The 16,733-nt window shown below is 45.0% G+C and overlaps 1 protein-coding gene across 1 annotated transcript in view; it reads left to right on the top strand.

Moving 5' to 3' along the window:
- RRP12 (ribosomal RNA processing 12 homolog) overlaps positions 1-16,733 on the top strand; it is a 682,638-nt gene that overhangs the window by 90,936 nt on the left and 574,969 nt on the right. Inside the window, exons 7-9 of the mRNA XM_069239610.1 lie at positions 575-713; positions 2,403-2,530; positions 8,079-8,177. Coding sequence (XP_069095711.1) covers positions 575-713; positions 2,403-2,530; positions 8,079-8,177 — 366 coding nt within the window. The remainder of the gene's footprint in view (positions 1-574; positions 714-2,402; positions 2,531-8,078; positions 8,178-16,733) is intronic.

Here is a 16,733-nt window from a genome sequence, read left to right as displayed (position 1 = left end):
ATTTCCTTACAGGTCTTGTTTCCTTTTGAGTCAGTTGACTGCTCCCCCACCTGTTTGAAGCGGAATTGCCTGCATGTTATTGGTCTTTGGTAGGCAGGGAACCTTGCCCGTTGCCCCACAGTTTAGTTTCCCATAATCACAATTTAATTGTCTTTAGTCTGCAGGTGTAGGGTAAGTTAAAAGACTTAATAATATGAATCCCAGCAATCTGCCTACCAGTTTCCTGCGCTGCCCTATTCCCTGTCAGCTACTTCCCATTTAGGCTCTTTCTTCCTAGTAAAAATGTTGTGGTCTTGGTTTCTGATTGTTTTGGTCAATGATCTGATTGCATTCCAAGAATCATCAGTGTACTTTTCCTTATCAGTTGGCAATGGATATAGTTCTGAACAAAATTGCAGCATTCTTGATAATGTTGATGAGGCTTCCTTAGGCAGGAGCGAAAATGTGTATGTAGGCCTGTAATTTCTTGTAAGGGATTTATTGCTTTCTAACAAACCTATGACTAAAATACCATAACCATTTCACCTACCATGCCTGCTAAATAATGTCATGTCTTTCCAAATTTTCATTTCAGGTTCGTAAAGCAGCCCAAATTGGTGTATGCTCTATCTTAAAGGGAAGTGAATTTCTGTTTGGAGAAAATGCTCCTCTCCACCATCCTGCTTCCCAGTCTACAGCCAAGTTCTGTATCCAGGAAATTGAGAACTCTGGAGGTAGGAAACTCATGCAGCCACAACTTTGTGTGGAAATACACTGAAAAGACACCGGGCTACTAAAAAAAGTAGGCTTACAAATTATTGACCTTACATGAATTTTCATTCTCCAAAAATGTGACCCTTTCCAGACTACTATAGGACTGTTAATTTATTGTTTTAATAGTGCTTCCAGTTGCTTCTTTACTATAAATGGAACAGGTACTTTTCTACCCATACTGTGATGACAGAATTGTTCAATTTTTTATAAGGGCGCTAACAATGTTGAATCTCGCCAGCCCTCTCAGGCATCTAGATGATTTTGGATTCCCCGTGAGATCACCAAAATCCTCAGTTTCTGTAAGAAGGAATGAGTGTCGGGTATCAGCCAAAGCCCAGCCCCACAAGCGGTGTACCATTTTTGGAAGGAAAAGATTTGGAACACCAGGTGGTAGGAATTATGTGGATCTCTGCAGATTCCATAACTGTCCCCTCACAGAAATGTGAGTAAAATGTATGATTTTCGCACAATTTGAGTTTTGGGGGCATTCTGGCAAAGAGTACATAGCAGGATTCACTCACACCACACCACACTGGATTTTTAGGTTTCAGAGATGCCGGTGGTTAGTAGTTTCCTCATTTGCTGGCTCACACATTGCCCAGATAGTAAAGCTAATCATCTTGCCAAGTGGGAGGAAATTTACCCCCACTTCCTGGGTCTTACGTCAAAACTACAGCCAAAAAATCTAATCCAAATTTGTTCTTGCCTGCTATGGGGATAGGGCTGCTCTAGGCGCCAGGTATTCAGAAAGACTGTTGGGGCTTTAAGGGTGTGAGTGTAGGCTGATATTGTGATGGGCTGCTCCCACTTCAGTACTGGATAGCAGGGATTTCTGCTCCCTCCTGGCAGGTGATTGAAGGTATGGCCAGCTGAAACCCACCCCAATATTTTTTGTTTAAAAAAATGCTGTGTAGTTAACTTTCTGCTCCCCCTTAAAAGCAGATTGGGGGTTGACCCCCTAATCTGCCCCTGACTGGGTCAGAAAGACTGGTGGATCCGTTTTGGTACAGGGCATGGCCTAAAGCCTAACCCACCCAGCACTTCTTTATTTCTCTGTGGTATCTAGAGGGCTTTCTGCACCTCATTCCTCTGGGGAACGCATAAGGTGTAAACCCCCATAATCAGCTTCCTGGGAGTTTGGAAAGGAAGACTGTTAAGGCTGTTATTGGATGGGTGCACAACCTGATACCTGAGCGAGGTACCCTACTTTTATTTATTTTGCCCTGATGTCCAGTGCATTGCCCCTTTTGGGCTGGGGGCATGGCCTGATGCCAGGGTGGGTCACCTCCATACTTTCTCTTTCCCCCAAAAAATCCTGCTGTCTAGTGGGCTTTTTATCAGAACATCAGGGAAAGGGGAAAGACTGGGGCTTAACACCCCATCCGTCCTACAGGAAGCAGAACGATTGTTGTGCCCTGGTGGAGCAGCACTTGCTTTAATGGCTTTGCTATTTGATTCTCTAGATGTTCACTTTAAGCAGCTTTTTCTAAAAATCTAGTTTCCACTTGTTTACATGAATGCTTGTGTAATGAGAAACTGACACCATAAATTGAACAAGAAATTAAAGTTGAGTTCAGGAGTGCATAATTATGTATTTGAATTGTTGGGCAACACATGCCCACTTGTACCATTGTTTTCTGTTTCATTAGGCAGTAAAGAAGCCACCACAACCCTGCATGTTCTGACGCTCCTGAAGGACCTTTTGCCTTGCTTTCCCGTCAGTGCAGTAAAGTCCTGTTGCGAGACCTTGCTTAGAGTAATGACCCTGAGCCATGTAGTAAGTACCAGAACTATCATGGTTTATTTATAATGTTGTTGTTATTGACATGTATGGGTCAAACCTTTTTTGTTTTGATTATTTTACTGAAGTAGTTATTTCCAGCTGAGTGACTTTAATAGTTTTACTCAGGGTTGTAAATCAGTGTGTGGTGGTGCATGCTAAATCAGTTTTAGGGGTATAGTTCTGTTTTAATTTCCGTAGGCAGGTGGTTTCTTCACTGTTTTTAACTGTTGTAAAATGTATTTTGTTTACTATAGTAATATATAAACAAAAATTCTAAAATCAGACAGCATTAAATATACCATTGTTATTTAGTGACGACACTGTAGCAGTGTGAGAATCCTCTTCATTATATCTCCTGTTAGGCCATTAATGTCTCTTCACGCTCTGTTAACACATTGACTCTGTTACTGAGCTTTATGGCCCTCTTAGCAGATCTTATTTTGGCTCAGTGAACATAGGCATCAGTGAACATGGTACGCTCTTTCCCCAAATAGTACATGAGGTTTATTTACTGTTCTAATTCCAGTTCTGGAATATTAGGTCGATTTAAAAAAAAAAAAAAAAAAAAAAAAAAAAAAAAAAATTGTTCAAATCTGCGGTGAAACTGTACAGTTTAGACTGCTCTTCAGAGAGCGCAGTTGAAGTAAAAAAGACTAGGCATACCTTAGAGACAAGGCATACACAGAAAGTAACAGTAAACTGTAATCTGAAACATGGGATTTAGGAAGACAGTTTAAATGGGCAAGTTGTCATCTTGTCTGAAAATCAGAATAATGCCAGAATAAACCATGAAGAATGGATAGGTAAACCATTTGTAAGGAAGCGTTACAAAAAAGATGTATGCTTGCTTCCCCATCCACTTTTTCGCACACTGCATCCACTAGCTCTTGTGTGCAGTTTCTCCTTGGGCTTAGAGTCATTTACAGTGCTCAGCCTAACTGTTCATGCATGAGTCACAGTTTGGGTGTAGGCCCTTTACTGTGCACTTCACTGAAAGAGAAGAGAGGACTGCACGTGAGAGTCAACCTCTTTAATTCCTTGGTAATGCAATCTCTGCATCTTAAATCAATGTGGGTACTTGTAATTCATGTGCACAGTGTGAGAAGGTCATCTGGAGTCATGACATGCATTTCCCTGCTACTGAGTTCAGAGGAGAGATGTAAGAAGCTGGGTTCTGGTTTCAGTAACTACCCCTCCTCCCCCCCCCCCCCACCCCCACCCCCAACACACTTTTTGCCTGTTTTGTATGCAATGTTGACTGAAGTGCACCGGGTTCCTGCTAACCAGGTCCCCAGTGCCAGTGTTTCTTCCTCAAAACAAGAAACCTGGTAACTTGATCTCCAGGTGGCTAGACCCTTTACAACTTCTACAAGTCCCTAATAAACGGTACCCCTGGTACCTAGGGCATACGTACTAAAGAGGGGTATAAGAGCTGCAGCAGAACTTGTGCCACTCTAAGGGACAAAAGCAAAAAGAACCGATGATGACGGATTGCTGAACAATGCAAACAACCCCCAGTTTCAAAGGTCTGGGTTCAGTCCATCGTGGTTTTGCCCACCACGCCACCCCAGTTTGGGCCTAGCGATGTTCAAATCAGTCTTGACCCTGTTCCCCATGGTAACAGTCCTGCCGAACTGCAAAGCCAGGTCCTTTCTGGACTGAGAACAAGCATCCTGGGACCGGTTTCAGGGTATCTCCCTACATAAGCTAGGATAGCTTGAATCCAGAGGCGCAATGAGCAGGGGACCCACATTTGGGCATACCCTTCACACTTAGGGCGACAAAAACAAAAAGAACAGATGATGGACATAATGCTGAACAATGCAAACATCACCTCGAAACCGGTCCCAGGATGCTTGTTTCCCGTCCATGGAAGACCTGGCCTGGCAGTTAGGACTGGACTGTTACTATGGGGAGCAGGGTCAAGACTGATTTGCATATAGCTGCGTCCAAAATGGGGTGGTGTTGTGGGCAAAAAAAACAATGGGTTAAATCCAGATCTTTGTAACTGGGGGTGAATGTTTGCATTGTTCAGCATTCCATCCATTCTCTGTTCTTTTTACTCTAAAGGGCTCAGCACCAACCTCATGCACACTGCCATTGCAGGCTGAGCGAGACGTTGCACCCTAAAAGTGAAAACACAACATGACACTATCTGTGTGCCATGTCCTCAAAACACTGCATGTAATATCTGTAGGTAACCCCAACAGCATGCCTTACAGTCGTAAGGCAGGGTGCATTATATTACATGTGTGGACATATCTGCAAGAGCAGATATGAACCTACTATGTCTTTGTCGATTCTTAGACATAGTAAGTGAACAGGGAAACCATTTTAAGTACATGTGCTGGACCCCAGCTACATGATGGCTTAACTGAAAATGGGGATGTTTTTTATCATCCACATTAAGAAACCCTCGCTGATTCCAGTTAAGGATTTATTTATACATGCACCCATAGGGCACCTTAGAGTTACCCCCTGAAAACCTACCAACTGCTGGTGAGCTCACTAACTAGTTCTAACCAGTCTGCCACCAACAGATGAGAATCTGACCCCAAGGTTGAGGGCCTTTGCTCTCTGGAGGTTGGAAACAAAGCCTGCTCTCTGAGAGGTCTTTAATCACCACTCCCAACAGGATGACCTGCAAATCTGCATTCCAAGGCAGGAAGCCTCAGAGAAGCCCACGCCTTCAGTATGCAGAACTGGTCTTCCGCAGAGGGAGATGTTGACCCCCACGGCCCATCTGGTATCTGGACAGACCAGAAATTTAGCTCTGCAGTAGGTGTGTTGCATTTCCAGGCTAGATACACCCCTAGGTTGGCCAGCCTAAAATGAAAACAGCCTCAGGAATGTTGCCATCTTATGGGATGTCATTAGGAATTCTGCCACAGGGTGATGACCGCTCACCAAAAGAAGTGTTCATCAAGGGGGTGCAGTGACCTTAAAGGTAAGTAGCTCTCTAGAGATGAAGCCCACCTTGTGACTGCCCACTGTGGACTTCTTAATGGCGTCTGCAGTCTGTTTCTGCAGACTACCCCCTCTCCAACCTAAGTAACTCCAGCATCAGAACCGATGCCAAAAGACTCCACTGCACCAGAGCCCCACAGCCTGATGAGGAGTTGACCAGTGGTGTCCTGACTTGCCCGAGGACCTCAAGGGGCGAGCCCTCCTGTGGGTTACCCCCGATTTACTTTCCACGCCAAGCTTCCAACAACTTTGTGACTGGACCATTTCACATTTAAGTGAATGGGATACCTGGCGCCGTAACACACACCTGCACCCAAACGCCCCAGAGCCCCCCGAGTGAAACTGTTGGTGTGGCTTTGGACCTTATTCCATACTCGCCTCAAATCCAGATGACCAGTCCTGTAAGTCCTTGCTAAATGCCCTTATGGAAAGTCAGTTTCTTTCCCATAGAATAATATTGGGCACCCAACGCTGAAAAGCTACTCTGCACCTGGACGCCCCAATGCCTCCTGAAGTGGCTGTTAGTGCTTCTTTGGACCTTGCTCCATACTTACCTTAAGTTCAGAAGATTGGTCCTGTAAGCTGCTACTAAGTACCGATATGCAGTATGTTTTCCCCCTCGTAGGATAAAATTACCACTCCAAAAACTGGACTGTCAACTGTCTTTTCCATGGGAGCAGACACGTTTTTGTGACATAAGGAAACATTCATGGTGTGCCTCTCTCTCTCCGATTGTAGGCCACTGCTTGGAGGGAAGGGGACTCCCCATCCACAGTGCACTTCGGTAGTATCTTTAATAAGGTTCAATAAGCACCCAATGCTTAATCCTTTCTAATCCACAGCAAAGCATAATCCGAGGTGGAGGATGAGGAGAGTCCCAAGAGATGAGCCTTTCTTTTTAATGGACCTCTGAACATCTATACATGGGGGCAGATGATCAGTAGTTTGTGAATAATTCACAAGCTTATCTGTTTATTTACCTTGTCATAAGTTTTTACGCCAGCTTAATTCACTGGGTATCTGTGACATGGTCCAGTCTCTGATATTCCACCTGGCGCATTCCTCTTTCCTAGGCAGTGTGAGTTGCATAATGTTGATCTGGTATTGATTGGATTTCAAGACAAACATCATTAAAATTTGGCATTTATTTGTACAACTGATGTAGGTCACGTAACCTGAATTGAGAAGCGTCCTCAACAAATGTCTTAATTTTTTATGTTGTGACTTAAGATCGTTTTGCTTTAAAAACTTTGGTGATTGGCAGACAATTGATCTGATCTCAAGATTCCAAGTTAACTCCTTCTTTCCTGCATACAATGAGCAGCAGACATCTGTAATGCACCCAGATTATGAATTCAGTAGGAAAGCCAGTCTTTTCGATAGGAAGAGAAACCAAGACGTGCAGTCAATTGATGTTATGAGCAGATCATTGAATGATAATACCATTCCTTCTGATTAACGAAGAAGGGATGTGCTCTATACATTAAATAGGCTGTGTTGAGTCCCTCAGACTCACTTGTCTCTCCCAGGAGTTTTGAGGCTTGTTTGTTACCCTGTCCCACTTTTGGGTGGTTGTGTTTGTTTTCCATTTTTGAACTTGTGGGAAACTGGAGGCACCGGATCAAACCCGCTGTGTTGTCATATCTTGCACCCATGGCTAGGGTGGTGCTGATTGATAATATCCAACGAGTACCACAAACAATTCTACCAATAAAATATCCTTTATATAGGATCCATGCTATCAAAAATCTAGAGAAATGTGGATTTAAACTTGTATGGTCATGGAGTACCGAGTTTTACCATCCTCCACATAGAGATTTGTTTTGTTTTTCTTAGAAATTAAAGCTGTGCCTTTTGAAAAAGAGTCAGCCTGGCAGTAAATTGCAGCTGCTGAACCCACCAAAACATGTTATAACCACTTTTTTAAATGTATTTACTAAAGAAGACAAACACTGCGAATAGGGAGCTTGAGTTTGGGAGGCAACACAGTGGAAAACTAGGATTGAGAGAAGGAGCAAGGGGAGCTTCCTTGTGCAGCTTGTGATGGGGAGGGAGGATAAAAAGGAAACTGGAAGCAAAGGACGAGCTGGGGTGGAGGAAGCAGCATAGATCTTGCAGGGGGTGGGACCTTGAGGGTTGAGGGAAGGAGTACAGGAGGCAGTGAATATCAAACGTGCACTACCAACGAGTGCTGAAAGAAAAAGAACAAAGTAGTTCCCCGAATGCAAGCGGTGGATAAAACACGTTATCCTGATAAAACACAGAAGAAAAAAAGCATTCCAAATGCAGAACAAACATGGAAAAAGAATAGTGCGGAAAGCCATTGAATAAGAAGCTGTGAAATTATATACTGTAAAACCATCCAGTTAAGAGCATTGAGTTTACCCAGTTCCCCCGAAATGCATCTATTTTAATGTATTGGCAACAGGACATTAAATGGTGAAGCCTATGGAAGTATTTGTAAAGTCACTTACTGCAAAACATGTTAGTTTTCCTTCACTTTTGAAAGAACCATAGACACTGTTTAGTGCTCCCTACATCACTAATTAATCCATGTTTTTTGTTTTCTTTTGAGTTAATTACAGCATGTGCCATGCAGGCGTTCCATGGTCTCTTCAGCGCCAAACCAAACCCATTAACTTTGACTCCTGAGCTGAACACCCAGATCATAACGGTGAGCATTACACACACAGCATTGAGTAGATCTTTTATAGTATACAAGTCTGAATTTCGAAATATTTACTGTGTGGGAAGAGCAAAACACTCAATGTAAATTTCAATTCTCATTCACTGATTGATTGTTGTATTTTTGTGGGTGGAAGTGTCACTTACTAGTTATGATTTTCAGCTTTGTATGTTGGTGTTTTGCATTTACAGCAGGCGTGTAGTAGCTGATAACTTTGTGTGTATACACAAACATATGCAAAGCATTTCTCACCCTGCCTCTGTACTTCTAAACCTATGTTGAATTGGTAAACAGGGTTTTCGAGATTTGTAAACCTTAATAAAGTACCCCATTTCACTGGTATTGTTTTTCACCTGCAGAATGTTTACATTTAAAGAAAAGAAATCACCAACATTTTACAAATTTCCTAACCTTATGTATTCCTACATAAGTTTGTAGATACTTTACTTTTGTAGCAAAATAGATATACAGCAGTACAGTTGAGAGAAGCATTCTAGTCTCAGATTGCTGAGGCATGCCAGCAACATCTAATTGATGTGAGTCCTTTAACCCATTTGCTGCCAGGCCTTTTCCCCTCAGGTGCCAGGCCTTTGTCTGGCTATTCGGAGCAGTTCGTGTTTAGGCCCTCATTAGCTACCCACACCAAATTTGCATCCTTTTTTTTTTTTTCCAACAACCGAGGGATTCTGGAGGTTCCGAGACTTTGTGGGATCCCCTGAATGAGACCAAGAAATTGGCCAAAATACTGTGAAAATTTCATTGAAAAAACAGAGGGTTTGCGGCGCTAAAATCACCAGCTTCCCAGCTATCAGGAACAGGCAGACTTGAATCAGAAAACCCATTTTTTCAACACAATTTTGGCATTTTACTGGGACATTCCCCATTTTTACTATTTTATGTGCTTTCAGCCTCCTTCACTTAGTGACAGAAATGGGTGTAAAACCAATGCTGGATCCAAGAAAGCTAAACATTTCTGAAAAGTAGACACAATTATGAATTCAGCAAGGGGTAATTTGTGTAGATCCTACAAGGTTTTCCTACAGAAAATAACAGCTGAAATAAAAAGAAATTGAGGTGAAAAAAAATAGCCATTTTTCCCATCGTTTTACTCTAACGTTTTCCTGCAATGTCAGATTTTTTAAAGCAATATACCGTTAAGTCTGCTGGACTCTTTTGGTTCCGGGGATTGTAGGAGGCTGGCCTGGCTTGTAGTGGGTTATGACAATATGCCACAAGTATCTCAGTGAGTACCCTCGGTAAGAAGGTAAGTAATATACACAAGTTATATGTACACAAACCACAAATAGGTAGGAGTCAGAAAAGTAATGCAAAAGGTGTAGAATTACAATAGGTTGCAATAGGCAAGCATAGGTCTACGGGCAAAAAAAAACATATACTCCAAAAGTGTAATGCGAATCACGAATGGACCCCAGACCCATGGGCGCTTGTAGAGGGTCGCTGGGACTGTAAGAAAACAGTCAGGGTGTCCAAGATACCCCACCCCAAGACCCTGAAAAGTAGGAGTAAAGTACACCTATTACCCCAAAAGAGCACAATAGTCGTGATAGGGGGATTCTGCAAGAACAACAAACACCAGCAGTGCACTGACAACGGATTTCCGGACCTGCAAGGCAAGGGGACCAAGCCCAATAGTCGCGACAGTGTCCGGGGGGGGGGAAGGAGCCCAGGAAACCCCAGATGAAGGTGCAAGGAAGCTGCCTCCGGATGGAAGAAGCTTGGATTTCTGCAAGAACGAAGAGGGCTAGGAACTTCTCCTTTGGAAGACAGATGTCCCACGTTGTGATGAAGGTTGCAGAAATACCCCAAACAAGCCTTGCTAGCTGCTTGGGTCGCAGTAGAGGTTTTTGGGTGCTGCTGAGGACCAGGAAGGACCAGGATGTCGCCCCTTGGAGGAGGAGACAGAGGGGGTGCTCAGCAACTCAAGGAGCCCTCACAGAAGCAGGCAGCACCCGCAGAAGTACCTGAACAGGCACTTGGAAGATTTGTGAACCGGAGTCCACGCAGAGTTACAAAAGAGGGTCCCACGACGTCGAAGGCCAACTCTGCGGGTTGAGCACTGCAGGACAGTGCTGGGGACCCAGGCTAGGCTGTGCACGAAGGAAATCCTGGAAGAGTGCACAGAAGCCGGAGCAGCTGCAAATCACGCAGTACACAGGTTTGCAGTCTAGCGTGCGGAGGCAAGGTCTTACCTCCACCAAACTTGGACTGAAGGGCCACTGGACTGTGGGAGTCACTTGGGTAGAGTTCCTGTGTTCCAGGGACCATGCTCGTCAGGATGAGAGGGGACCCAGAGGACCAGTGATGCAGTCTTTTGGTGCCTGCGTTAGCAGGGGGAAGATTCCGTCGACCGACTGGAGATTTCTTCTGTGCTTCTGGTGCAGGGTGAAGGCAGGAGACCCCAAGAGCATGCACCACCAGGAAACAGTCGAGAAAGCCGGCAGGATTAGGCGCTACAATGTTGCTGGTAGTCGTCTTGCTACTTCGTTGCGGTTTTGCAGGCGTCCTGGAGCAGTCAGCGGTCGATCCTTAGTAGAAGTCGAAGAGGGAGATGCAGAGGAACTGTGGTGAGCTCTTGCATTCGTTATCTAAAGAATTCCCCAGAGGAGAGACCCTAAATAGCCAGAAAAGGAGGTTTGGCTTCCAGAGCAATCCAGTGTGCCCCCAACACCTCTGTTTCCACGATGGCAGAGGTCTGGGACACACTGGAGGAGCTCTGGGCACCTCCCCTGGGAGGTACTGGTCAGGGGAGTGGTCACTCACCTTTCCTTTGTCCAGTTTTGCATCAGAGCAGGGCTGAGGAATCCCTGAACTGGTGCAGACTGGCTTATGCAGAGATGGGCACCATCTGTGCCCATCAAAGCATTTTCAGAGGCTGGGGGAAGCTACTCCTCCCCAGCCCTTCACACCTATTTCCAAAGGGAGAGGGTGTAAAACCCTCTCTCAGAAGAAATCCTTTGTTCTGCCTTCCTGGGCCAGGGCTGCCTGGACCCCAGGAGGGCAGAATCCTGTCTGAGGGGTTGGCAGCAGCTGCAGTGGAAACCCCGGAAAGGCAGTTTGCCAGTACCCGGGTTCTCTGCCAGAGACCCGGGGGATCATGGAATTGTCACCCCAATACCAGAATGGTATTGGGGTGACAATTCCATGATCTTAGACATGTTACATGACCATGTTCGGAGTTACCTTTGTGACGCTACACATAGGTAGTGACCTATATGTAGTTCACATGTGCAATGGTGTCCCTGCACTCACAAAGTCCGGGGAATTTGCCCTGAACTATGTGGGGGCACCTTGGCTAGTGCCAGGGTGCCCACACGCTAAGTAACTTGGCACCCAACCTTCACTAAGTGAAGGCTAGACATATAGGTGACTTATAAGTTACTTATGTGCAGTGAAAAATGGCTGTGAAATAACGTGGACGTTATTTCACTCAGGCTGCAGTGGCAGGCCTGTGTAAGAATTGTCTGAGCTCCCTATGAGTGGCAAAAGAAATGCTGCAGCCCATAGGGATCTCCTGGAACCCCAATACCCTGTGTACCTCAGTACCATATACAAGGGAATTATACAGGTGTATCAGTGTGCCGATGAGAATTGGTAAATTTAGTCACTAGCCTGCAGTGACAAATTTGGAAAGCAGGACGAGCATAACCACTGAGGTTCTGGTTAGCAGAGCCTCAGTGATACAGTTCGGCACCACACAGGGAACAAATATAGGCCACAAACGTATGAGCACTGGGGTCCTGGCTAGCAGGATCCTAGTGACACATAACAAACACATTGACAACATAGGGTTGTCACTATGAGCACTGGGCCCTGGCTAGCAGGATCCCAGTGAGACAGTGAAAACACCCTGACATATACTCACAAACAGGCCAAATGTGGGGGTAACAAGGCTAGAAAGAGGCTACCTTCCTACAGGGATATATAGGGCTTGTAGGTTCATCAAGAGCCCTAGGTACCCAGAGCCAATAAATGAGCTGCACCTTGCAATGGGTTTTCATTCTATACCGGATATACAGCAATTAATTTGCTGAAATATAAAGAGTGAAAAATAGGTATCAAGAAAACCTTTGTATTTCCAAAATGGGCACAAGATAAGGTGTTGAGAAGCAGTGGTTATTTGCACATCTCTGAATTCCGGGGTGCCCGTACTAGCATGTGAATTACAGGGCATTTCTCAAATAGATGTCTTTTTTAAACACTGTCTTACATTTGGAAGGAAAAAATGTAGAGAAAGACAAGGAACATTAACGCTTGTTCTTCTGTTCTGTGTTCCCCCAAATCTCCCCATAAAAATGGTACCTCACTTGGGTGGGTGGGCCTAATGCTAGTGACAGGAAACGCAATATGGACACATCACATTTTTACATTGAAATCGTGCCTAGCTGTAGATTTTGGCCTCTAGCTCAGCCAGCACTTTTTTTGGAAAACTAGACACCTAGGAGATTCCAAGATGGGGTGACTTGGGCGGCTCCGACCAGGTTCTGTTACCCAGAATCCTTTGCCAACCTCAGAATTTGGCCAAAAAACACTTTTTCCTCACATTTCGGTGACAGAAAGTTCTGGAATCTAAGAGGAGCCACAAATTTCCTTCCACCCAGCGTTCCCCTAAATCTCCCGATATAAATGGTACCTCACTTGTGTGGGTAGGCCTAGCGCCCGTGACAGGAAATACCCTAAAACATAACGTGGACACATCACATTTTCCCAAAGAAAACTGAGCAGTTTTTGGGAAAATGCCTTGCTGTGGATTTTGGCCTGTAGCTCAGCTGGCACCTAAAGAAACCTACCAAACTTAAAACTAGACACCCAGGGGAATCCAGGATGGGTTGACTTATGGGGCTATCAACAGGTTTGGTTACCCAGAAACCTCTGCCCTTTGGCCAAAAAAACAATGTTTCCTCCCATTTCGGTGACAAAGTTCTAGAATCTGAGAGGAGCCACAAATTTCCTTCCACCCAACGTTCCCCTCAGCCTCCTGGTTAAATTGATACCTCACATGTGTAGGTGGGCAAGTGTCTGTGACAGGGAAGAGCCAAAAACATGTTGAAATTGAGGGCGAACTAAAGCGGGTCCAAAAGGGCAATTTTGAAGAAAAAAAAAACTTTTTAGACTGACAAGTGCAGCAGAATTTTTATCAGTATAGATGAGACAATGCTGGGTGGTAGGAATTTTTATGGATTCCTGCAGATTCCAGAAGGTTCCATCACAAAAATGTGGGGAAAATGTGTGATTTCTAGCAAAGTTTGAGGTTTGCAGGACATTGTGGGTAAGAAAATGGTGTGGGTTGCGTGTGAAGCACAGCACCCTGGGATCACCCAAATGTTTAGTTTTCAGATGTGTCTAGGTATTGTGGATTTTTCTACTTGGCAGCGTCCCAAAGTCCAAAAAGTGCAGCCCTCACCATTCCAAGTGGGATAATTTTGAGAATTAGCCAAACTCTCATGGCCCAAATGTAAACCCAAAATAATCAAATGTCGTATTACTTGCTGTGGGATAAGATGTTTTAGTGTGCCGGGGGGAGAGCTAAAAGACTGTTATGCCCTTCAGTTGGGGTGGTAGCATAACCAGGCCCATACTGGTTGGTAGCCACCACCCCACTATTTAATTTTATTTTTTAATTCCCTGGCATGACTTTCTGCAACACCCCCACCCACCCATGGGGTGTGGATCTGGGGTAATTGCCCCATCTGGCCACCAGTGGGCAGAACAACTTTGGCCCCATTTATTTGGGGTGGTGGTATGGCCATACCCCCACCGACTTATTGTAGAAAAAAAATCTTCCCTGGTCTCTGGTGGGCTAAGTGGGGCAGATGGGCCTTCCAAAAATAGGCCGATCTGCCCCCCCCCAGGGGGGCAGATATGGCCAACAGTAATGTGCCTCCGTGGGGAGCAACCCTTGCCCAAAGGGATGCCTCCCTCCTCCCCCCCACCCCCCAAAAAAAAAAAAAAAAACACAGTCCCTGGTGCCTAAGTGGTTTCTGACCCCTCCCCTCCCCATCCCCCCGAACAAACCACACACATACACACACACACACACACACACACACCAATCCCTAGTGCCTAAGTGGTTTCTGCCCCCGCTAATAGAAATAGGCCGATATGCCCCCAAGGGGAGCAGAAATGGCCTAAAATAAATTCCCCCCCCCCCCCCCTTAGGGGAGCGACCCTTGCCGAAGAGGTCGCTCCCCATATATTAAAAAAATAAATTAAAAAAATAAGTAAACATAAAAAAATATATATATCCCTGGTGTCTAGGGATTTCTTCACCCAACGGGGACAGAAATGGTCTAAAAGTAAATTTGCCTCCTAGGGAGCAACCCTTGCCTGAGGGGTCGCTCCCCACATACATAAAAAAAAAACAGAAAAAAATGTATCCCTGGTGTTTAGCGGTTTCTGCCCCTCCTGGGGGCAGATCGGCCTAATTGTAATAGGCCGATTCCAGCACGGAGGGGCAGGCCTCAGATGAGGTCAGAGCGTGATTGCGCGCTGACGTCATCAGACACCATTGGGGGGTCGAGGGAGGCGGGGTGGAAGGGGAAGCGGTTCCCCTTTCATCCCTGCCTAGGGGAGGGGGGTGCCAGGCTGCGGGGGTGGAGTATTAGCGCTTACCCCGTGGGCCCCTATCTGGACAGAACGGTTATGTCCTGGGCACCCGAGCGGTGCTGCCCAGGACGTGGACGTAACGGTTATGTCCTGGACACCAGAGTGGCGCTGCCCAGGACGTAACCATTCCATCCAGGGCAACCAAGGGGTTAAGAAAGCTGTCATGGTCAACTACTATGATGAACCCATGGTTGCTGTTCAAGGAGCAGTAAGTAGTGACCCTCCTGATCTGTGAAAGTGGGTTTGATGGTGGACTCTGGTAATATTTGGACTTTCAGAATGGCCTGAGCGGGTTGTGCAAGATAGACTTTATAATAAAAATCACCACAGTGTTTTATGTTGGATTCTGACTGATTGGTGGGGCTGGGCGAGTAGAAGGATGTCTCATCTCCTGGGACTAAGTAGCATCTCCTGTGGGTGGAAGGGGGTACTGGGCTGTAGAGTAACTGTCTTGCCAGATATAGAGTGGGAAGATGGACAAGTACTCAAGTTATGAAAAAAAAATACTTCCTTCTTGTACAAGCCCAAAAGTAGGAATGTGACAGCCGAGCTCTCCAGGTGAGACTTGGTAACAGTGGTCAGTCTGTGATTGTTTGACCTACCAAGGTGCATTGATCATATGCCATAAATAATGGAACATATGTTTCCTCAGTATTTGAATCATTCTTTTAAGTAGGTCTGGAACTTTCAGGGGGCTAGGGCATGCAGTTTTCAACATTGGTTGTCTTTAATTGATGGTTTGGAGATCTCAACAATGATTCTACCGGATATCTAAAGGGCCAGGCGATACTCCTTAGGTCTTGAGAAAGAAATATAAACCAGTAAAAGAAAAAGCTGAGACACATTATTTCTAGTTCTGCAGTGTGAATCTTTTCTGGATTCGCATGCTGTGCATTATTCCACCATCTAGTGGTTGGGTCTAAATTTTGCCACTAGTTCACCAATTTTTTTGTCCTTTTTTTACCGTTGTTTAAGAATCGATGGAACCTCCATTTGGTGTCCCCTTGTGACATCATCGTACATCCTTTGAATGTTCCCACCTTAGGTCGCTGTCGTCAGATTCTTTTTTTGGGCTTTTTGGGTCTGGATGTTTGCAGAGACGTCTTGAACACGAGGGAATAACTTCAAAGGATTTGTGTTGTATTCAGCAAGAACTTCATTAAAGTATAAGAACATGGCCAACAGAACGGCCAATTTACTTCTTTTACTCAACAGATTGCAGAGAATGCCCGTTTTGAGGGGTGGGGGGGAGGAGGGAAACTTTGTTCGGAGTAATGGTGAAAACACTGTTTCTATTTTGCAAAAAGTGGCATCATAAATACACCTAGAAGGATAAACATCCGTTGGGTAACCTCTGTCTTCTGATTGACCACCGGAGTGAAAATTGCAATGCCTACTTTGTGTTTGTGCTGAAGACATTGAAGGTGAGAGCGAGACAAAGAATGGCCCATCAATGGAGAAAAGAACTGTGTAAACACAGGCTGAAGGATGCATCGTCGTTGAAGGACCAAGATTTAAGAGCGGACCATCAAAGCTCGCTGTCTGAGGCGTTGTTCAAAGAAACTTGGGCGTTAAAAAGGAAACACTTGACACCCAACCCTGAAGAGCTGGCCATCGAAATTGAGGAAAAAAATAAGGAAAAGACTTAAAGCCGAAATGGCTTCGCTCCTCCAAAAGAAAACTTAATTCGACACAGAAGACTTTAACAACAAAACACACTTCAGAGGTAGAACTTGAAGAAATTCAGCCTCTACTCGCACCAGAGCCTAAAGAGGAGGAAGAAGAACTTTTTTTGAGGAGAAAGATGTACAGCAACTAATGTATCAGGCTTCAGAGGAAGGTTAATACTTTGAATCTTAATGAGAAGATTTAGAACGGGTCTCTTCCGAGGAGGGAGTAGAGGCTTACTCATCAAACCCC

This window comes from Pleurodeles waltl, chromosome 6 (genome assembly GCF_031143425.1).
Source record: "Pleurodeles waltl isolate 20211129_DDA chromosome 6, aPleWal1.hap1.20221129, whole genome shotgun sequence".
Taxonomy (NCBI): domain Eukaryota; kingdom Metazoa; phylum Chordata; class Amphibia; order Caudata; family Salamandridae; genus Pleurodeles; species Pleurodeles waltl.
Note: the sequence above shows the minus strand (reverse complement) of the source record. Positions and strands in the feature narration are given on the sequence as shown.